This window comes from Gobius niger (genome assembly GCF_951799975.1).
Source record: "Gobius niger genome assembly, chromosome: 14".
Taxonomy (NCBI): domain Eukaryota; kingdom Metazoa; phylum Chordata; class Actinopteri; order Gobiiformes; family Gobiidae; genus Gobius; species Gobius niger.
In genome coordinates this window covers 10,822,419-10,845,718 of record NC_136865.1, presented here as the reverse complement: position 1 = coordinate 10,845,718, position 23,300 = coordinate 10,822,419, and the positions used below count along the sequence as shown (strand labels likewise).

At 42.3% G+C, this 23,300-nt stretch overlaps 1 protein-coding gene across 1 annotated transcript in view; it reads right to left on the bottom strand.

Moving 5' to 3' along the window:
- Positions 1–3,554: 3,554 nt before the first annotated feature.
- Positions 3,555–23,300, bottom strand: part of col22a1 (collagen, type XXII, alpha 1) — a gene marked incomplete at its 3' end in the record, with an annotated part of 53,931 nt that continues 34,185 nt past the window's right edge. The window contains exons 32-65 of the mRNA XM_079571205.1: positions 23,135–23,176; positions 22,981–23,013; positions 21,544–21,597; positions 21,168–21,221; positions 20,960–21,013; positions 20,808–20,861; positions 20,640–20,693; positions 20,188–20,292; positions 18,436–18,480; positions 17,998–18,075; positions 17,892–17,927; positions 17,760–17,813; positions 16,214–16,258; positions 16,074–16,103; positions 15,801–15,914; positions 14,694–14,747; positions 13,337–13,390; positions 13,111–13,164; positions 12,946–12,999; positions 12,719–12,772; positions 12,129–12,182; positions 11,990–12,043; positions 11,865–11,909; positions 8,930–8,983; positions 8,585–8,638; positions 8,216–8,269; positions 6,976–7,047; positions 4,811–4,846; positions 4,696–4,740; positions 4,438–4,617; positions 4,297–4,363; positions 4,042–4,224; positions 3,827–3,904; positions 3,555–3,748 (exon numbers count right to left, since the gene is read on the bottom strand). Of these exons, the coding sequence (XP_079427331.1) occupies positions 3,555–3,748; positions 3,827–3,904; positions 4,042–4,224; positions 4,297–4,363; positions 4,438–4,617; positions 4,696–4,740; positions 4,811–4,846; positions 6,976–7,047; positions 8,216–8,269; positions 8,585–8,638; positions 8,930–8,983; positions 11,865–11,909; positions 11,990–12,043; positions 12,129–12,182; positions 12,719–12,772; positions 12,946–12,999; positions 13,111–13,164; positions 13,337–13,390; positions 14,694–14,747; positions 15,801–15,914; positions 16,074–16,103; positions 16,214–16,258; positions 17,760–17,813; positions 17,892–17,927; positions 17,998–18,075; positions 18,436–18,480; positions 20,188–20,292; positions 20,640–20,693; positions 20,808–20,861; positions 20,960–21,013; positions 21,168–21,221; positions 21,544–21,597; positions 22,981–23,013; positions 23,135–23,176 (2,292 nt within the window). The remainder of the gene's footprint in view (positions 3,749–3,826; positions 3,905–4,041; positions 4,225–4,296; positions 4,364–4,437; positions 4,618–4,695; positions 4,741–4,810; positions 4,847–6,975; positions 7,048–8,215; positions 8,270–8,584; positions 8,639–8,929; positions 8,984–11,864; positions 11,910–11,989; positions 12,044–12,128; positions 12,183–12,718; positions 12,773–12,945; positions 13,000–13,110; positions 13,165–13,336; positions 13,391–14,693; positions 14,748–15,800; positions 15,915–16,073; positions 16,104–16,213; positions 16,259–17,759; positions 17,814–17,891; positions 17,928–17,997; positions 18,076–18,435; positions 18,481–20,187; positions 20,293–20,639; positions 20,694–20,807; positions 20,862–20,959; positions 21,014–21,167; positions 21,222–21,543; positions 21,598–22,980; positions 23,014–23,134; positions 23,177–23,300) is intronic.

The following is a 23,300-nucleotide window of genomic DNA, read 5'->3' as shown; positions in this document are numbered from 1 at the left end:
GGCGACCCAGGAAGTCGCCTAGGGCTCCATCTGCTGGAGGGGTGCCGAATTTCGCTTTAATCTTTGAACCCCATACTCCCGCCATTTACATCGCCAATCTTCGGACATAACTTTAGATCAGAAAGTGATACAGACTTTCGGTCTTTTGTGTTGAAAACTAGAGATTCCAGTCTTTCCAACGAGCCCCCCCTGGTCCTTCATCTACGCCTCAGGGGAGTGCTTTGGGCAAAGAAAATCAGGTATAGGGCCTTTAACTCTCTCAATATAATCTTTGAGAACTAAAGTGCAACACAAAACCACGCCACACACCACATTCTAAAATTAATCTCTCCCAGTCTTTATTAAACATTACAGTACATGTGTCATTTCAATACTTACAAAGTTACTAATTATTGTACAATAGCACCGATTTCATATTGGAACATTGGAGGGAAACGTGATCTGTTGTTCAAAACGGTTGCATGGTGGCCTTAAAGAATAATTTACCAGTATAACTTACGGACAGCAAACACTCAAAACAACCACAATATACGTATTTTTATAATAATGTGTAATAGGATGAGACTGAAGCTGAGCATTGTGCAGTTAAATGGGTTTAAATGGGTTTGCTGATATTTGATGAGGGGGAAAAGTAGTGTCAACGTCGAAGAAGGAAAACTCAAAAACAAAGCATGTGTGAGATCAGGTTCAATGGCAGAAACAACTTGGGGGGAAAAAACAACAACTATGGTAACTGTTGAACTGCCATTTGTTTTGTCGTTTTTGGCTAATATCTCACATCACTACTCGGACAACCCACATGAACAAAAACTGTCTCGAAGTTCAATGTCTTCGCTGTCAGCAAGTATAAACCAACCATCCAGCTATTTTCTCGGAAAGGCGTCCAAACGTGAAGACATTATTCGAAAACATGAGCGTAAAAACAACACAGCAGATCTTTTTATCCAATCACTTCAACATTTATCAATTTTCTTTTTGGAGATTTCTTACAAAAACTGTCTCTCTCCGATAGAGTTGTATTGGCCCCTGCCCTTTAAAGCAGAACTTAGTAACTCTTGCCCCTAGAAACCAAAAGCGCAACTGCAGGTGCCGTGGCAAGTCGCAATTTTTTAACTTGTCCGTGAGAGTAAATACTTCGCTGACAGAAAAGACAAAGGGTAGAGAGGAATATTGTACATCCAATTACACAATGGAGACTCAAACTTGGCTGTAAATACTGTTTAAATGGAGCTTGCCCGCAGTTAGCTTTGTCCGTTAGATTCTTCTTTGTGATTTTATTAGTATGAATTGGGGCATCCGGTCCGGTGGCAGGAAAGTTGCAATTGTGGTTTTCTGGCCAGAGACACCAAGGGGAGATGAAAGACCCTCCAATCATACCATTAACACTTGTATCACCCCCAGAGGGACTACGGAAAGGATTTATTAAGGTAAACAAGCTACTTAGTACTGCTTTAATCTGAAGAACGTAAATGATTCAGACATTTTACCACTCAGTCCCCCTACTGGTGAGTCTTGGCATATACTCGCACATATACATATACAGGCGGGTACAACCAATCACTGTGAAGTGTTAACTTTAAGCTGCAGCAGATGGCTTTAGTTTCCTCTTAGAGACAAAGACACTAGGCGCACATGAACTTTCTGAGAAAACCGTCCACAAAATATTTAACTTTAATGCTCCAATTCAAAAACAAGACTCACGCTGTGATTAGTGTGAGCAGAGGTCATCCGGAGGAGTCGTGACAGGCCCACATAACATCTCAATTATGTGAGCCTGCAATTTCCCCTCAACACCATCTCTTTTTGAAGAATTGCTGCCTCGCTTTCCTCGAGCAGGTATTGACGTGTTTCTTTAGGTTTTTTTTTTTTTCGAAAAGCAGAACAAACCCAAAGACTTTTTGTGTAAACCATTTAATGCGCGCTATAGCGACGGGGCACATCCGACCGGGGACCGCTTTAATTGGCCCGCGAGGAGCAAAAGGCAAAGGCATCTCTCAAATGCTCTAATACAACGGACTGGTCATCGCTATGCAGGGAAGCAACTATCCAATCCGGGTTCCAGGGGACACATTAAGAAAAAAGGCAGAGTGTTTTAGAAAAGCAGGCCCAGAGCTTTGTGGGGGCCCTTAATGCGCCTTGTGGTGCCGAATGGAAGGGACACATTGAAAGGAGCACCGTGGAACAAGCGGCTTTAGAGGGAGAGGTCTGCAATTATAGCTGTTTACTGCTGCCCAAGTCTATGCACAGAGCACAGGACAGAGCAGCCGCACTTCATTAAACAAGGCAAGGCCAATTCCAGACTGACGCTTCATCGTTCTCCTGTCATTTTGGACACGTGCGGCAGGGCGGGGGATAAATGGCAACATACAGTAGCTACATGTAAGCCAACTTCAGCTACATCAACAGGGTTCGACTAAATCTGTTGTTGTTGTTTTTTTTACTTCAGGATATTGAAGAAATGCAGTAGAAATAGATCCGAATCAGCAGATATGACAACTATTTTTGAAAGTTCTAGGTGTCCTGTCAGTCAGAAACGAACAGTTTGTTGCAGCAGTACCGCGGAGTGGCTTCTAAGTGAGAAGAGGCAGTTCCCTATTCAAACCCATGCCTGTCTGGTACACATGACTGCTATATAAAACCCTTTGTTAAGCACTGAGATCTGAGTTAGAAAACAAAACAAAAATCATTATGATGCACGGCCCCAACAGTTCGCAGAGTGTCTCTCCCTCCTTCATCTCCTTTCACACAAAGATCCCATTCGATGATTCAGTTGTTGTTTCTTGCACACAGTAAAGGCATTTGACGCATGACTCATTTTTCAGACTCAACATGCCTTGAATATGTCGTCTGTAGTTCCGGGGTAAATGCTCCATCTTCTTAGAGGCAAGAAATCCGCTGAAAACAAGACGATTCTTCTCCACTGTTCGACGTTCAGGTAACAAATGGTTAGAATATTATGTTATTCCCCCCTGTCGACAGTGAGAGCATCAGAATGCGTCCACAGTGATATATATCAGTAATCGGTATTGTAAATACAGTATCTATCCTGGCTACTGGCAAACAAGAGAATAGATTCTGTACTTTGTCACCCCACAGTCATTGGGAGTCCTCCTACACATATTCACGGTTTGAATCAGCAAATGCTTTCTGTGCTGCAGTACAGAGTGAGCTGTTGGAGAAATGGCAAATGAAGACAGAATGAGAACAGACTGAGGCCGATTCCTGAAAGACGGGATTTTGAGTAATTGCTGATGAAATGAGAGATTAACAGACTCCAATCTCCAAGGAATAGCTTCAGCCTTTATCTCCCTATATATTATACAGGAAGCATGCAAGGAAGGAAAACATTTAGCTGCCCTCTCTCAACCCCAATTTATAAAATGCCCCACGCACCCAAAGCTTCATTTCTTTATCAAACAATACAAAAGAATCCACTGGCAGCAGCTTCAGCCCTCCACAGGGAGGCCATCCCAAAAAGTGAAAGTTCTGGACTGATATGGACCGAGTTCATAAATACAGCTGGACCTCTGGTCGTGTCCTTCAGCACGTAGAGTCTAAGTCCCCTTCACATTCTTGGAGTGGGGTCTCTGTGCCAGGCTGGCATAGTAGGCACACTGTGAGGGGTCACATTGACCCGGGGGTCCTGGGGGCCCTGGCTGCCCGTGGGGGCCGGGGTTCCCGTGTTCTCCCTGTGCTCCAGCTTGTCCTGGGCCTCCGTCTTTACCATAACCAGGTAAACCAGCAGGGCCTAGGCAGAGACATTTGTTCAATTACACTAAAACATCAAACATAGACCCTAAACTGGAGAAATAAACATGATAGTTACCGATTGGACCAACTGGTCCTTGCTCTCCTCTCTCACCGATACCATTCTCTCCCTTCTCCCCTCGTGCACCCTTTTCACCTGCAAATACAAGATTTGTATTACAACAAAACAATCCTCAGGTGCCTTTAAGAACTGGCACTTGACAAACCCAATGCTCAAACGTTTAATACTGTTAACTGTTGTGGTTAAAATCTAAAATGCACAGTGTGCCCTACCTGGAGGGCCGAGGGGTCCTCTGGGTCCTTCTCCTCCACTCTGCCCTGGCATACCGGGCTCCCCAGGAGGCCCTGGTCGTCCTGGGCTACCATCTTTGCCGGAGGGCCCTGGAGGTCCAGGCCGGCCCGCTGTGGTCTTCACATGGGCGGGCTGCATCTGTGCCATGAGGTAGGCCAGTTTGGCTAAAGAGAAAGGGATGAGGTTTATCCAAATGAAGAATCAGAGCAGGTGTAAAAGTCTACGTGTCGCTTTACCGTCGAGCTGCTTGCTCAGCTCCTCCTGGATGAGCCGTCTCATCTGCTCCAGTGACACTGACTCTCCCTGGAACAGCACAGTCATTAGCAGTGCCACATCCACACATTTACACTGATGGAGGATCGTGAAGGTGGACTCACTCTTGGTCCAGGGGAACCCGGGTTTCCAGAAGGTCCCTGAGATCCCGGAGGGCCCATTTCTCCCTGTGGTCCTGTCATTCCCATCATGCCTGTGTGGCCCTTCCTGCCTGGGGGGCCAGGGTTTCCCGGGATTCCAGACTCTCCTGTGTGCCCCTTGTCTCCCTTTGTGCCAGGGTCACCCTAGACACAAATAAACCATGTACCGCATTAGACCAGGTCACATCCGTCTGAAGTTTATCAGATCTGCCATGGACCCACCTTGTCCCCCTTTGTTCCCCGATCTCCCACTCGGCCTGGCATTCCCTGTGGAACAGAAGCAGATCGATCAGCAAAGCACAAGGGTGATTTATTTCATTAGAGATAAAGATCATACCTGTTTACCCTCAGGGCCAACTGGACCAGGAGGACCCTGTAAATAAACACATAATAGACTTGAGATCATTCTGCTGTATGATGATGTCTGACAGGGAGTGTCAGTCCATTGGCTTGAACACAGATGCATGCAGGTTTGTCAAGGGATTTATGAGGCTTATGTGTTATTCATTGTGTCTAAACCAAAGATAAAGTGTGATTCCTGAGCTTATGGGGCTATTGTGTGTTTACACAAGGCTTCTCAGTCTTTGATTGTATTCATTTTGATTGGGAATAGTTTATACTTCAGTGAATAATTTAAAGGTCCTATATCATGCAAAATCGACTTTTTGTTGCTTTTAGCCATGTTGTTATGCTATTTCCATATCAAAAACACCCCCAGAGTGGTTTGTGGCTTCATTCACGCAGCTCTCAGTAATCCTCCTGAATCCTGCTCTCTGAGCAGCTGCTCCTCCCTCTCCTGGTGAACGACTGAGTGTTCAGTTGTGTCGTAACAGCGGAACGGAAGTGCTCGACGTCTGTAATGTAATGTCTTAATTCTATGCTTACGGCCTGATTTTAATTTGTAAAACAGCGTTTTCATTATTTCTGTCGTAAGAGAGGAACAAAGAGTAAAAAAAAAAAAAAAAAAAAAAAAAAAGGATGTGCCCGAAGTGCTTCCAGGTCAGCTGTGGCCAAAACAAACACATCGCGTCTGAACAGATCAGTCATGTTTGCGCTGCAGCTGAAGATGGAGCTCGTTACCTACTCTGGACACATCTGTTCTTCATTCTTAACTAACGATCATGTCACGGAGAAAAAGAAGCGCGTTTGGCTACGAGGACGAGGAGTTTATTCAGCCTTTTTCAAGAAGAGGCCACTCAGCTGTTTTTTTCTCCGGGATTCAGCAACTATCACCAAAATATTGTTTTTCTGTGACTGTCTCTGATGGATGTTTGGTGAACCTTCGCCAGAATCAAAGTGGATTAACTTTTATAACCAACGCGAGTCCCATCATGGGTGGCACGGTAGCGCAGCGGTTAGCGCCTCCGCTTCACAGCTAGAAGGTCCCGGGTTCGACTCCCACCAAGGACGGGGCCTTTCTGTGTGGAGTTTGCATGTTCTCCCCGTGTCTGCGTAGGTTTCCTCCGGGTACTCCGGTTTCCCCTACCACTAAAAACATGTGCAATAGGTGAATCCTCCAGCCAGGTGATTCTGACCATCAGCCTGGCTCCACATCATGGAGATGGGTCCCCGGGCGCGGCACTGCTGTCGACCACTGCTCCTTACGGGTTGCCCCAGCGGCATCGAAGGATGGGTTAAATGCAGAGAACAAATTTCCCTACGGGGACAATAAAGTTAACAAACAAACAAACAAACAAACAAACAAACTAAACAGCGATGGACCAGAGCGGTGAGTCAATCCAAACGTGGGTTAGCTTGTGTGTTAGCATATTAGCATGTGTGTTAGCCATTTATGAAGCTGTGTTGCAGATGTCAACTCCTTATAACTGCATCGTGAAGTGACTTCACTTATTGTTGTTTATTTATATTACGGTAAAGTTGTATGCGCGGAGAGAGGGGGCGGAGTTAACTGAATCGAAGCGTTGTGTCTTCCGGGTTCGAAAAATACCTCCAGAAAACACTTATATTTATCACAAAAATGAGTGCTCCATAGTGGTAGAGGTACAATATATCATATAAATGCCTATACTTAACTTTGGAATGGCTAAAATAGCATGATATAGCTCCTTTAAGTTATCCCTTTTTTCTGGTTTAGAAATGGTTTAGATCCAGTTTAATCATAGTTTAGTCCAATTTATGGTAAATGGTCACTATTTATACAGTGCTTTTCTCATAAAGCCACTGACACTCTCATTCATACACCTGTGTCAGACACTGGAGGCAAGGTAGGTGAAGTCTAAAGCCGGGCCGTGCGACACCAGGTTAAATATTTAATGAGGTGTGAAAAGTTTGAGAGCCACTGTCTTAGAGCATCCTTAAATGATCACACTGGGACATGTACAGTACAGTGTAATAAGCCACTGGGGTAAAGCTTTGTTAATGTGGGTGACTGAACTGACTGTACACAGAACACATGGACACAGTGAGCCCGAGGCGACAGAGAAAAGTAAATGCAGCAGTGAGCTAAAATAATGCTTCAAAGAAAGACAGTTGAGTTCTTACCGCGGGACCTTTGGGTCCACTAAAGCCTGGTAATCCTGGGCTGCCCGGTTCTCCCTTGTTACCCATCAGGCCCTGCAGAGAGCATACATCACATGGCACACACGTGGACCACTGTACTTGCACTATGAAAGCCCGCTCATTACTGAGGATTGAGAGAGATTAACATTTAGCAGGATTTCTTTTTGACATGGGTCATGGAGCACTGGCCGGGATAAAACATCTCCGCATGAGTGTGGTGGTGGGACGCGCCTGATCGAGCGGATTATAATTCATATTTACAATGTGGCTTTAGAAGCAGCTGCTGCAGGAATGATCAGACACTTGTGTACTTGTGAAGTGCTCTAACCTGAAGTGCAATAAGAGCAGTGAGTCCAGCCTGTGCCACAGTATAGTCTAAGGGCCTGATTTACTGTATATCGGATTTGGGCCTAAACAGTTTCTAAAGATAAATCAGGGGCGATATGCTGATTTTAAATAGTTCATGTGCATTCTCGCCCCTGGCTTAGTCATTCAGGCCCTAAGAGTGTAAGAATCCGTGGCACACACCGTATACACAGCTCACCTTCTCTATATTCTACCATTGTGACACAGACTAGAGCCATTCATTATTCCATGAGAGACTTCACAGGAACAGTGTGTTCAGCACATTCATAAAGTGTGACTGCTGCCCAGGCTTTTTCAAGTCCTGCACCACTGCAGCATCAGTGCGCGGAGGATCATCGTTCAAAATAAAAGCTCTCATTTTCCTGCTTACATGAAGCACACATTTACATTTCATTACCCTCTAATGGCTGCAGTCTTTAGTCTACAGCAATACAGCGATACAAAGCAGTTCTGTTATTCTGTTATAGCAATATTATTTCTAGCTTTTTATGCCTTTGTTAGCCTTGAATGTCGCTTTTGACAAGGGTAATCTGCTTGGATAATGTTTAAAAAGCTCCTATAGTATTTCCCTTTAGCTAAACACTCTCCATCATTTGCCTCTTCTTGCAGCGCGCTGTTCCACTCCCTCCAAAACCACTCGGGAGACGGCCACAGATAGGAGCAAGGCTATTTCGGCAATTCTCTATTTTGAACTGACAGCTCATCTCCTGTTAAGAAGTCCCCACATCCTCTTGCCTACAGCTACACCCACCACACAGCCAAGTGCACTCGGTAATAGAAAGACTCCCTCCAACGGCTCCTTCTTTAAGTAAATGCTGCACTAAATGTCGGAAGAAAAAGCTGCATATTGACTTACAGGCGTTCCGGGGAGACCTGATTTTCCCGATGGTCCTGGTTCGCCGGGTTTGCCCTGAGGAGGAAATGGGAAAGAAAATCTGAGAAATGGCATAACTAGGCAGCATCGTTTTGGATTTTTTTTTTTTTTTATGTAACTATGTCTAAATATTCTAGTGATTCTGCTCATAGATCTGCTCTGTGGTCATTCATTACATTTCGGTATCAGGTAAAGACACAGACACAGAAAGGAACCGCCTCTGTTCAATCCTGTGTGGACTTCTCTAACAATGCAGAATGCGTTGGAAGCATAGTGTGAGGGAAAGACTGAAGAGCTGAGCGAAGTCCTTGTGAACTCTGCGTGACACTGAGTGCTTCACGGCCCGCTCACCGACTCTCCTCGTGGTCCCATAATTCCCTCGAGTCCAGGAGGCCCCTTTGGACCCTGAAACGGAACAAGGCAGAGTTTAGTATTGCTATCATGTGGAAGCTTTCAGGGACGACCTTGTCACAGTCGTGGATGTGGGCGGACAAAGGCTTTCTGACTTTGGTCACAAAAGAACAGCATTGCAAAAGGGTTGTTTCAGTGAAGTACATCCTGTTTCTATGATTAAGGGCAGAAAGATGAGGGTTGTGGAGCTACAACTAAAGATCTATTGTTAGTACTGAGTATAAAAGGCTTAAGATTGTAGCACTTATGCGATTATGCCCCTAATGTTGGATTTACTTGACTTACCTCTTTGCCAGGTTTGCCTTCATGTCCCGGCACCCCAGGCTTCCCATCTTCTCCCTGGAAAAGTCACATTCAGTTTAGGCACCGTTAATGCAAGCGGAGCTCATTCAGTTTTTATGAAATACGACGATAACAGAGCGATCCAGTGAGGGCCTTGAAACAACAGCACACAGATTGCATTTAACCTCTTTATTGGCATGACCCAATTCTAAAGGCTTCAAAAAGAGCATCGAAATAGCGATGAAAAGGAGGAGGAAAACGTAAAGACAAAAAAGTGACGAAAACGTGACAAAATAAAGCAATGGGAAAAAAAAGCGAAGAAAAAGCAACAAAAAAGGCACAAAAAGCGACAAAGACGCGACAAAAAAGTGAGAGAAAAAGCGACGAAAACGCGACGAAAACATGACAAAAAAAGTTACGAAAAGAAGGCAAAACAGTGACAAAAACATGACTAAAAAGTGACAAAAAAAGAGACAAAAACAGGACAAAAAAGCAACAAAAACGCGACATAAAAGTGACAAAAAAGTGACAAAAACATGACAAAAATGTGACAAAAATGTGACAAAAACATGACATAAAAGTGACAAAAAAGTGACAAAAACATGACAAAAAAGTGACAAAAATGTGACAAAAACATGACAAAAAAGCGACAAAAACACGACATAAAAGTGACAAAAACATGACTAAAAAGTGACAAAAAAAGAGACAAAAACAGGACAAAAAAGCAACAAAAACACGACATAAAAGTGACAAAAAAGTGACAAAAACATGACAAAAAAGTGACAAAAATGTGACAAAAACATGACAAAAACACGACATAAAAGTGACAAAAAAGTGACAAAAAAGTGACAAAAAAGCGACAAAAACACGACATAAAAGTGACAAAAACATGACAAAAAAGCGGCGAAAACACGACAAAAAAAAAACTTGACAAAAACGTTTCGATCCCTTTTGTAGGTCTTAGCTTTCAAATGAGGCATTACACTGTTGCTCTCCAGCTAAGAAACGTTTGGATTTGGGTCAAGCCGAACTGGAGAAAATGAGCTTGGTTATGGCGGGGGGTGCTTTATACTTTTGAATAATAAATCAGTAAAGCCAGTGTCAGTACCAGAGGAAGTACTGGTCATCTCTGTATCAATAATATCACTTCCCTGGCCCATCATAATAATAATAAACATCATCTTTGGGAGCAAAAAGAAAAATGCTGTGTATGATGGTGGAGCTTTCAATCTGCTGAATACCAACAGACTATTATGGCCCTTCTGAGTGGCTTTTATTGACGTAAATGATGGGTGGTGTGGAGGGGCTGTCACACAGTGCATGGAGAGAGTTCTGGGTGTGCTTTAATGGGAGCTCTCCTGTCAGTGGAGGCTGCGGGGCTGATCCTTCTCTAATAATGAGCCTTTCTTTTGTGGTCGCAGTGACACAGGCCTCTCCGATTCCTCTCACACTCTTATACTCTCACCACCACGCAGGTAAAAAAGTCAAGAGAAAGAGAGCACTGCGCTGAAAAATGATATTTAAAATCTAAAAGTTTGTAGCCTATAGGCCAGTGTAAACGCCTCTTTTGAAAGACACAAAACTCCTCTCATCGAGTTCTTTTCCCTCGCATTATTGCCACATTGTCGTCTACTTTTTTTTTCCATTGCGTTTTTTCATCCACTTTTTTCATATTTTTGTCACTTTTGTCAGATGAAAAATGATGAAAGAGTGAGAAAATCTTCTTTCTCACTTTTTTATCTTTTTGTCTCACTTTTTAAATCTTTTTTGTCTCACCTTTTTTGTTTACCTTTTCATCTTTTTTCATCTTTTTCTCACTTTTTCATCTTTTTCTCTCACTGTTTTCTTACTCTTTCACCTTTTTTCTCACTTTTTTCTCACTATTACATCGTTTTTGTCTCACTTTTTCATCTTTTTTTTTCTCACATTTTATCTTTTTTGTCTCACTTTTTCATCTTTTTTGTCTCACTTTTCCCTCACATTTTTATCTTTTTTGTCTCACTTTCTCATCTTTTTTGTCTCACTTTTCCCTCACATTTTTATCTTTTTTGTCTCACTTTTTCATCTTTTTTACTCACTTTTTTGTCAGTCTTTCAATGCGTTTTTTTTTCACTTTTTTGTTGTGTTTTTGTCACTTTTTTCTAAGAAGCTTCTAAATGTGCGTAAAGCCAAACTAGAGAAAAATGTGCTCAGTTCAGGTGGGGGCCAGGGTTAGAGGTTAATGTAGAATTTTTGCAGAAATTTTTGAAACGTGAATAGACTCCAATGACCAAAAAATACCAGAATCTGAATCTTCTGGGGAAAATGTTGGTAGAGGTTTAAACTATGGGGATTGCAGCTTTTGTGCACAATGTGACCCCCATATTTTGTGGCTGGTAAAGAACCCTGTAGTCTGTGATTTCCCCATTTCAACCATTGAAACTGCGATTCGATTGAGATCCATTTTATTGCGCTGCCTCCATGGCTGAGCACTAAGCTTCCTTGGGTGTTTTCATAAGTCCGATGAACTGTCACGCTCCACTGCGACGCAGGTGCTGTCTCCGAGCTGTCTCTTCTGTTTATTGTTCTGGTGTCAGAGCTGAGAAAACTGCTCACAAACACGCCGCTGATAGATGGGAGAGTTTTTCTTCCCTATCCGTCGATGTGTCACATTTTGGGACATCTTGACAAAATGAAAAACCTCTGCAGCATCGCCGCGGTGAAATCTTGCCACTCTTGGTTGAAAAGTAAACTAGTTTTCATCTACCAACCGCCAACATCCCTAATCACCGCTTGGCTCTCCTATTCTCTCAAATGTAATTCTTCTGAGCAAGTTTTCAACGTACAGTCGGAAATAAACCTGGACAATTTCCTTGCCTCATCTGCAGCTAGCAGCAGTTTGAATGTCAAAAGTATAAAAACAGTGATAATTGTGTGTAAGTTCATTGCAGACGCTGACCTTTTGCCCTGGAAGTCCGGACTCCCCTCGGTGGCCTTTAAATCCCTGCAGAGAGAATAAACAACAGTGACTCATTAGCTCTGCCTGACTCGTCTGTGTCGTCCATAATAATGTGAAGCGCTTACAGGAAGTCCCCTGACTCCAGGCGGGCCGGGGGGTCCAGGCTCTCCTTGTTTGCCCTAGAATTCAGTGAGAAACAGAGAATTGAATGTCTGTCTTTCTTTGTATGGTCTTCTAGTTCTTCATTCATACAAATCCACTCACCGACTCTCCTTGTTCACCTGGTCGCCCATCTTTCCCCATTTTTCCAGGTTGACCCTAAAGATTTCAACAATCATTATGGCACAGCTTTGATCACGTCCCCCACACGTTTAACGAGCATGTTTTTAGTTTTAATGCCAAACCAAACCATACTCTAAAATGTTTCACAGAGCATCATCTCGGTGTCTATAAATAATCAACACATGATGAGAACAGCTTTATAAATGATGGCATAAGTATTAACCAATGTTTTACAAATAGTGTGTGGTTATTACAGAATGTTACCAATTAAGATACGGTTGACTCTATGAGATTTAATGCAATTCATAATCAATATAATCTAATGCAAAAGGGACTATTTGTACGATCTATATTTGCATAATTGCCTTTTATTGTGGAATATTGTTGTATTCATGAATTGTTACAATGGAATGATGAACTCGCCTGAATCATGTTTAAATTGATAATTTCACATTTTTGTTGTAAATGCAAATGTCTGGTGCCCCCTTGTGGAAGTGGGGCCCTGTGCGCGTGCCTTGTCATCATCGTTAGCATTACGCTCTAGAGTTTATCTTAATGATGCAGTCTCTTACTATTAATCCCGGAAGGCCTGGTGGTCCCTGGATTCCTTTGAGACCCTCTTTGCCCTGGTGCAGAACAAACAGACAAACTGGTCACCACCACAGAGGAGCAGAGATGATGAATGGCCGCTATTACCGCGCGCCCGGCTGACCTACATGCAGCGCAGGCCGCTCTGTGCAATAATGACACATGGGTAATACGTTTTTCTGAGAGGAAAGTCCACCCCCTGCTGACTGACCTTTTCTCCAGGGGGCCCTGGGGGACCAGGAGGGCCGGGCTGTCCGTCGGTACCCTGCAGAGGACAGGCACAGTGTCAGGGGAGAGCCACCGCTGAGAGACTCACTACAAATAAATGTGCGCCGCTTTTAGAGCAGCCTTGGTGAATTCAAAAGAGGGAACTTACAGCCGATCCCATGATGCCCGGTGGGCCGGGGTGGCCGGGCGGACCTGGGTGACCCTGGGAACGCAAGAGCAGGTTAAAAAGCACTGGGCACTGTTCATTTTAACAACAAATATACTTCTAATTTTATTCTTATGGCTTATTGGATCTTTAAGCAAATGTACCAAGGAGCATCCTGGGTGAGTTTGCAAACATGGCGTAATACTATTGTTACTATTGAATACCTTACCTTATCTCCTTTGTCTCCTGGAGCGCCAGCAGGGCCTCGGTCTCCTTTGATTCCCTGTGGTCATGAAGATGGACAAATAATAAACTGTTAGAAAAGTATTCATCCTAAAAAAAATGTTACGCTTTGTCCCGGTGTTGGAACAACAAATGCACTAATATTATCCTCGTCTGTAAAGCTGTGATTCCAAACTGGTGTAACACACTTTCTGCCTATCATAACCGTAACAAGCTCAAAGAATATAATATAATCCAAGCATGTAGCACTTTCATTAAGTTATACCTGAAGTAAATCAATAATAGAATCATTATTCCCTTAGAGGTTCTGTTAAAGCAATCATTGATTATTCAGTTACCAAAAACTGTCAAAAAAAAAGTTTGGCAGAAGAAGATGGCCCACTGAAAATGCTGTCTGGAAAAATGCAGACTCACCACTGTACCAGACTGAGTCTGGTCAGTGTCGGAACATGCGCGAGCAAACAGGAAGTGGAGTAAACCAATCAGCGAAGGGCGGACATGTGTTGTAGTTGTGGGCTTATTAGCGGTTCTGTGTTAATATTCAAACAGGATTACGAATCACAGAACTCACCTACTGTTGATGTGGTTTTGGTAATTACCACTGATTGGAAAGCGATATTAGCTATCCCGCTGTAATCCACAGATTGCTATTGAGGGGACATCTGCGTCCTAAGAGTGATGGTGCTCGCGAACAAAATAAATAAATCTGATTGCACGGGTGGTAAACGAGGGAGGGCTGCCCAGATAGATACTCCTGTGTATCAAAAATACACTGGGGTATCATTCTGGACTTGCCAGGATACTGAAAATGGACCTGTGGTTCTTGACCATAGACTGTAAAATAGCAATGGACTGAGTGAGGGTGGCTTCCTCATAGCGAACATCGCGGGCTAAACTGAAGCTCGTTCATTTGGCTGGATTGTTGGAGCTGGCTCCTATATTTAGGAAGGAAAACAGTAGAACGATGTAGTGCATGTTAAGAAAAACACTTGTCAGAATGGCAAGCCTTAGTTCAATAATGACTTAAAGAAAGGCAAAAATGTTTCAGTGGAAAGTCCATTACAGCTGGGAACGTCCGGAGCCTGCCCCCATTTCCTATTAGGCTTCAGCAGCTAATAGCAGTGCTACGTGACGACCACTGCTCCAGTTTAAACTTCAGAAGATTATGTAAATATACCAGAATACTATTACTAATGTGCTATAGCTGATTAAGTCATTCTTAAGCATTAGAAGTCTAATAGTGTGTATTATAAAAACACTACTTCTGGAAGCAAGTGCTTAAAAAGCGGCTAGTATCATTTGTTTATGAGATGCATTAGGGTGCAGTTCGTGTGGGAACGTGCCTTTGTGCCATCAGTTCCGGGAGGCCCCTGAGGTCCGGCTGGTCCAGGCGGGCCCTGTAATGATAAGACCGCACATCAGTCTCCGCCTTGAAGACAGAGGATGAGACTCCTAATGCTTCAGTGGAGCCCTCAGAGCAGCACAGCCTCTCTCTTCTACACTGCAATGATTAATGATCAAAGAGCAATGGCCGCTCCACATGTCTTATTTAATACAGAGATAAGAATAGAGAGATGAGAAGTATCCATACCAGTCAAACTTAGGAAAGAGATAGCTTTCACGTTCAAGTTTAAAGGTGCAATATGCAACTTTTTATGTGGGAAAAAAAGTTGATATTTGTGCGTATTTGACCTTGTACTCAGTGTTTGCGTGGGTAATGTCACGCCTTTGCTTTCGATCACGGTGGTCTCTGCAAAGCTCCAGGATCAATGGTTTTGTTGGTTTTCGGGTGAGAGGGTCCGTCAGCAGTGAAAACCTTCCAAATATTTGATCCTGGAGTGTCCTAGAGAGCACTGTGATGGAAAGTAAAGGCGCCATGTTGACCACTCATACAGCTGCTACAAGGTGAAATACGCAAAAAAAGATCAACTTTTTTTTTTCGCTTAAAAAGTTAATGAATGAATCTCAGCTGGGAGTAGTGGGTCTACTGTATGTAATAGGGCAGGAAGAGACACAGCTTTTGTTGAATGTTGAACCTGATCATTTTTTTATTAGAGATTAGGACCACAACCCCCTTTTTCAATCTTATAGCAAAAAGACAATAATCTGTGCGGTTGGATAATGTAACTAGTTTTTAAAAGATAAGAAATATATTTTGAACTCGTAGTCCTCTTTTGTGTGTATATAGTAGTGACATGCCGAGGCTTCAACACTGCAGCTGTAATACATTTTCAAACCACTAGATGCTGCTGTTTAGTTAGATAATGCTGTGTCACGCTGTATCGACATAATCATCTGCCGATCACAATTATTTCATGATTAATTTCACAAACTAGGCCCAGCCATCCGCTAAGTGACAGTGTGAGGATGATTTCTACACACAGGATGCAATGATGTGACTTCACAGCAAACATTCAGATATAAATGGATGTGCAGTCAATTTGTACGACCTGAAAGCCATCTTGTCCACTTTTCCCGGGGAGCCCTGCATGTCCTTTATCTCCAGGGAGTCCTGGGAGACCGGGTGCACCAGGGGGACCAGCAGGGCAATCGGAGCAGATGCCCTACACAGATCACCACATAAAAGATTGTATAGTTAGTCGGCTTCTTTATTCGTCTCCCATTAGCGCGTGCTACACGATGACAAGAATTAAATTTGCGTTTTTAATCCAATCGTGCAGCCCTAGTTTCCCTCGACATTTTCTTTTTTACTCTGGTCCTACCTTGAGATCGGGCAGGTCAGCAACTTTTCCCTGTGGGACCATAAAAAGCACATTAGTAATAACTATTGACTAACACCTGTGCTCAACACGGCACTGCCATGAATAAAAAATGATCCAGGGTACATGTAGTGTGTACTTACAGGCTCCCCGGGGGATCCCTTTTCTCCCGGTCTTCCAGGTAAACCCTAGAAATCACATGGTCATTGTGGTTTGTAGTACCAACACGTATCAAAGACCGTCACAGAAAGCACAACAAATCGACGATAAAAAACAGGGGGTAAGATCATATCCAGTATTTATAGTTTTCAGGGACGTTGTATAGAAAGGCACATAGCGCAGCAGGTTTTCTGTTTATGCTGCTACTGTGTGTGTAGCCTATTCGGATTGGCCTTTTTTGCAATAATACAAATCGACTGGCACAGCAGATTTCCAAATTTGTTTTTAAAGCAGTACTAAGTAACTCTTCCCCCTAGAGGCCATAAGCGCAACTGCAGGTGTAGTAGCAAGTTACGATTTTTTAACTTATTAATTGTCTTGGAGAGTAGACAGGAAAGGTGAGGGGAGAGAGGGTTACTGTGCATCCAATTATACAATGGAATTTTTTTTTTTCACTCAAACTTGGCCGTAAATACTGTTTAAAGTGACGTTGGCCCGCAGTTAGCTTTGCCCGTTAGCATGTTAGCTTCTTCTTCGTGATTTCATTAGTGTGTATTGCTTGCTCCGCACCGGTGGCAGTCAAGTTGCAAACATGGTTTTCTGGCCAGACACACCAGGGGGAGATGAAAGACCCTCCAATCATCCCATAAACACTTGTATTACCCCCACAGGGACTACGAAAAGGATTTATTAAGGTAAACAAGTTACTTAGTACTGCTTTAAGATGTAATGGGCTGTATGCACTTCCGAGTAGTTCCTCAGGGGGCGCTGCTCTTCCTGAGTTAGTAACAGTGTCTAATCCCCTCCAAAAATATATTGGGCTTGGAATAATAACGCCATCACTTTCTTTTAATCAAAAGTTAGTTAGTTAGTTACGGTTTGAATTGTGCAGAATTATGACATTTGCAGTAAAAAGTACCGTCTGCTGCAATGTGTGCCATTCAACAAGGAGCCCGAGGGCCACCACAACTTGATCCGAGGGCCGCATTTGGCCCCTGGGCCACACTTTGGACACCCCGGGCCTATTCTGTTTTAACCCCCTTAACCAAGTGCATTTTCTCCACTTCCGCTTTACCCAGATCCATAAGGTCGCGCCTCATTTGAAAGCTAAGACCTACAAAACTAATCTAAATGGATCTTTTTCCTCATGTTGTCCTCACTTTTTTTTACCATTGCTTTTTTGTTGGGTTTTCATCACATTTTTTCCACATTTTCAGCATGTTTTTGGCACTTTTTTGTTACTCTAGAGTGGATTTTTTGTTGCGTTTTCATCCATGTTCTCATTTTTGTCACTATATTGACACTTTTTTTCCAGAAGCATTTAGCTTTGGGTAAAGCCGAACAGGAGAGAATGTGCTCGGTTCAGGCGTGGGTGAAGAGGTTAACAAATCGTGTGTGTTCCTCCAATGTCACCAACTATGAGTAGCACAGTATCTACATATACCCTTAAAATGACAGAAATGGAGTCATATTTACATACTGGCGAGTTATTTTATGAATGGCTGTTATTTTTCTTATATGTTGACTTACATTGTGTCCAGCTGGGCCTGGGGGACCGGCTACACCTGGAGCTCCTCTCAATCCCTTCAATCAAGACAAAAACATAAAAAATAAACCTTCTCCTCAATCAGTGTTCATCCCAAATGAAATGGTCACACTTACAGCTTGTCCTGGTTCTCCATTGTTCCCAGAAGGCCCCTGTGAATTGTAATGCTTGCATGTGAATTCAACAAAAGCTAATCAATAATATAAAATGCACTGTTCATACGGGTAGTCCAGTCTTGCCCTCTCCAGCGTGGCCTCTTTCTCCTTGGGGTCCTGGGTCACCCCTTTGCCCTGGTGGTCCCTAAGGAAATGAAAAGCATTCAGGATATTGGAGGGAAAAAGGCCCCACATCTCAAGAGTATCACCTTCTTCGGAAAAAAAAAAAATCTGCACTTGACATTTTAGAAGCCAGAACAAATAACAATCAGGGATGAGGCTATAAACCTAAAACGTGCCCCAGAAAAAACTTTGCCAATTCCACGGCTCATGGAGCTGGTCGGAGGAGGTCACAGTGCAGCGGGCATACAAATTGCTTTTGGCTAGACCGAGGGAAAGTGAAATTATCTCATCATTTCAGCTACAAAACATTTGGAAGTTGAAATGAAAAATGTGGGACGTAAAAAAATAAAACACTTTTGCTTTTGCCAAAAATTATTCATACCTTCAGGCCTGGGGGTCCTTGGATTCCCTGGGGTCCTGGCTCTCCCTTTTGGAAGCAGAAAAAGGTGAGACTGACTGTCATACGTGAAATAGACATGTAAGTGGAGCTGGATTGTAGTTTTCATTTGTTGTCCCAGCAAGTGCACTCACAAACGCTCACTCAGACCTAGGGCAGGGTACCGTTAAACGATAAACCAGTCTGGTATTTAAAAAAGGGTTTGGTTACTACAGGTGTCCAAAAAAAAAAAGTTTGGATGCTGTTGGTCATCAAAATAAAATGAAACACATGTAAAAAAAAAAAATAATAGAAAAAGTGGAGAAAAAAAAGGGGCAAATTTGGCATGAAATTAAGAAATAAAACCAAAAAAAAAAAAAAAGTTGAAAAATGTTTTTAAAAATATGGAAAAATCAAGATAAAAGTTGAGAAAAAAAATTGAGGAGAAAAATTGGTTGGAAAATATATAAAATTGGGGAAACATTTTGAGAAAAACTGGGAAAACGTGGGGAAAGATTTTGGGGGGAAAATGGGAAAATTGGGGGAAAAGATGTACAAAAAATTGGGGAAATTTCTTTTTTTTTTAATTCTGGGAAATTTAGGGAAAACTTAAAAATGGAGTGAAAAAAACAACAAAAATTTAGAAAGTGTTTTTTCTGCCCTTTTGTAGTTAAAGAAAGTTTCATTTGTACATACAAACGAATGAAATGGAAAGAAAAGGAATAAATTATTAACCTGTTTTATGCTTATATATATGACAAATATTTTAGCATAGGTATCGGAAAAAGTATCGGTATCGAAAACCAAGTATTGTTTAAGGGACTAGATACAAGTTGGCTATTTTATGCTCACTACTGCCACCTCAGGTCTTACATGTAACTGCAGCTTCTATATTAAGCCTGTGCATGACGGCACTTCAGACCCGAAGTTACACCTTTTGAGTGACAGTGAAGGATTTTAGAGGCAGTTGTGGTGAACAGGTCATTAGGACATGGCTGGAACATGTAGGGGGAGAAAAATAGTTTTTTTTACGACACCCAGCCCTACTCAGACCCCTGTTTACGTCGACACTGGAGGCAACTACTGTATTTGCTGTTTTGAGGTTCTTTACACATTTCCCATCTAGTTATTTTGGCTCCTGCTTTCCACCTGAAGTTTTGAAGGGGGCCAAACACATGAGCCGGCTCTTTGTGGGCATCAAATCTGACGTTGAAAAGTGTCCTGCTTTTCTCTCTTTATGATACACATAACCTGAGCAGCTTCGCCCCCGAGGCCGCACCTGGCTGCAGCAGTAAAAGGGGGAAGCGCCGGGAGCTCTCGTGTTGTGGGCCCATGTAGCTTTAATGTGATGTGCCGTTACAGTGTTTCCTGTTTCTTTCTGCCCCCTCAGCAGAACGCCACATGTTGGAGCCGGTGAAAAAAAATACAAATCATCATTAAGAAAAAGTTGAACTCACACCAGCAGCTTTCTTCTAAGCTTACACTGTACATGGAAATTGGTTGTTATAATATTGTTAGTATATTAAAGGGACTATACAGAGTTTAAAAATGTTAAAATAATGTAATAATGTGCAGTTACACGCATGACCTGAGATGGCAGTAGTGAGTATAAAATGGCAAACTTGCATCTAGCCCCTTTAAGCTTGATTGATTTACTTTTTAACTTGTAATGTTCATGGGGACTCTTATCACCATTTCTTAGTTGCCAGGAAGTTGGAACCATAACAATGAGATAAAGGATGAATCCATGTGACTTACACTCTGTCCATCCTTTCCCTTCCCTGGTGGTCCGGGCGGTCCAATCACACCTTGGTCTCCGGGGGGGCCGATGAGACCGATTTGTCCGGGTTTACCTGCGTCGCCCTAAAACAGATGAACAAAGATACTATCTGTGGATACCTGCACGAATACACAAGTCATCATGCTGTACCTGCCTTTAAACGGTTTGTATCATAAGTGCAGTACAGATGTGGGATGGTTTTATACAAGAGATGTGATTTCACCTTATTATTGAAATGCTCTTCGGTGAAAAGGTGTTGTAAATGTGTGTACTAGTCAGAATCAGAAAGACTCACGACCAACAAAGTGAAAATGTCCTGGGAGGTTTGTGTAACTGACATATGTTTTTCTCTGCGGCCTTGACATCCTGAACACAGCCAGCTCCACACAACGTTTTTTAATGTGCCCAGGGTTTGTAGGGGTTAACCGACCTTGTCTCCTCTCAGTCCAGCAGGACCAGGGGGCCCAATGATGCCCGGTAAGCCCTATGACACAAACATCAAAACAAGTCAGTCGAGCAGCATATATGCGATTGCGATTAATTGCCCCGCCCTAAGATAATGTCTAGTATAGTATTGTAGTATAGTTCTAGGACGTACCACGTTGCCTGGCAGACCCCGAGGACCTTGTGCCCCAGCCACGCCAGGTGGACCCTGCAAGCGTCACAGATAAACATTAAAGTGCACTTTACTTTACTTCCTTAAGAGTTAGTTCAGAGTAGTTAGAATAATCTCAATAAAACTCCACTCACAGGGTCACCCACTCTTCCTGTTTCTCCTTGCGGTCCAGTATCACCTTTAGAGCCCTTGACAAAGAACAACAACTTTTACTAAAACCCTCTCTTAGAAAAGGTAGTTCAGGCAACACAAGCAGTCGTAGAATATATGTGATACAGCATTAGCACATAATAGCAAACATGATTTAAATATTCAACACATTAAATTGATGGAATAACTCACAGGAAGTCCAGGGGTGCCCTTAAAGCCTTGTTCTCCAGGTAAACCCCTCTGACCCTTTAGTGACACAAACAATAAACAATGTCATCAAGGGTTTCTAAATGTTATCAAGTCAACGATAAAAGAAATCTTAACTTACTAACTACTGTACAGTAAAGCTGTTAAACACTATACTTTGAAATAACTGTACTTTTGTTGAACAATATCCAACGGTGATCAGTCACTGTAATAAGGAATCTGAGCTCTCAGTGCACTGAACAATTCACGCTGCTTTACTAATTGTCTAGTGACATCTAGTGGTCGTTGTGTTGTATTGCAACTGCTGTCTGTGTGTCGCAGGTCACAGCACTAATATGATGTATTACATCATATGACTTACAGTCTCCCCAGGTTTTCCTGCTTCGCCCTTTTCTCCTTTCTCTCCAGGTATTCCCTTTGATGAGAGAAAAATAGTTAACACATAAGTCGACAAGACACATTAAAAAGCACATGGACCGACATTTTATGGTAACGTTTTCAGGATGCACAAATGATTCATATATTTTCAATATCTGATCTTTATCACTAAAGAGCTTTTTAATCTTCAATCTAATACTTTCGACCACTGGACACATCTTGATTCAAACAGCCAATGTCAAACCAAATCACATCCTCAATTTAACCTCTTAAACCCCCACCTTAACCATTTACTACAGTTCAGCATTACCCAAATCTAAAAGCTTCTTGACTGGAGCCAGTGTAGCGCCTTATTTGAAAGCTAAGACCTACAAAATGGATCTTATACATCGCCTTTTTGACACTTTTTATGTTTTTTTCCATTACATTTTTGTCACTTTTTTGTTGATTTTATTGCCACTTTCTTGTCACCTTTGGTTGATTTTTTTGTCCTCTTTTGTGGCGTGTTTGTCGCTGTTTTAGAAAATGAGCTCGGTTCAGGTGGGGGTTAGAGGTTAATATTATTCAATCTGGATGTTTTAAAATGTATGTTTACATTTCCCATGAAGATAACTTGCATTTACTAATTGAATTGAATCGTCCAAAACTGAAATACTTTTTAAAACTTACATTCTGTTCAAAAAAGTACCTCAACTCCTTTAAATACACATCATTATAACGAAATCTGGTTACCATGAGCATCAATGAATCCATTTGTTATTAGTATACTTCTCATGAATAGATATGGGCTATGTTATATATCAAAAAAACACTTATTCTTACATACAAAATAAATACTGGGTTGTGATGATGATGATTTTATAATAACAGTAATACTAACATGCTGATATATTGGGTGTACGAATGAATAATTATATATTATATCATTTTGTTGCATCTCATGTATACATGTAACTAACTTAATTGTTTCATTACTACAAGCTACCAAGGGCTAAACTAAGTTCAGCAACCACATTATTTAAATCATTTAGAATATATGAATGGGGTGGGAGTATATAAGTTTGTTCTTCCCACTCCTTTTCAAGCTAAAATGTTATTTATTTTGTTTTGTCGACCAATTATAGGGGCAAAGGAAGTGTGTTGCATGTACAGGTAAAGATCTTGGACAGATATGGCATGTATCCTTGTCTCTGTATTTGTTCTTGAACACAACAGCTTTGTTTATATGGCTGGAAATAAAATGTTCAATTCAATTAAATTTTATAGAGGGTACTTTGATACTCTTACTGATGATACTACTTTGTCTCCTCAACAAAGTAGGTTTCACACTACTAAGAACTTACTCACAAAACACTTTTTTTTTGCGTTACTGACTTTTCTGAGTAAATGCACCAAACGGAATCGTGTGAATGCGACTCACCGGCTCACCAGGTTCGGGGATGACACTCGCGACCTGTTGACAAAGCGCAAAAACACACACACTCTCAACTCTCTTGTCCTCAGTGCGCTTCCGTCTCTTCATGTATTACACCGCCTCAGAGTTTAAGTTCCAGCCGCTCGGGCCTTGTACTCACATTTCCCGGCGTTCCCGGTAGTCCCCGAGCTCCCACTTCACCCTGCAGATAGAGAGACTGTTTTCACGCTGTCGGCATAACATTTACATAAGTAGCGGCTTATGCCACGGGGAGGCAGTGCGAGGAGTGCGACAACAAAATACATGATAAACATATGGGAATATTG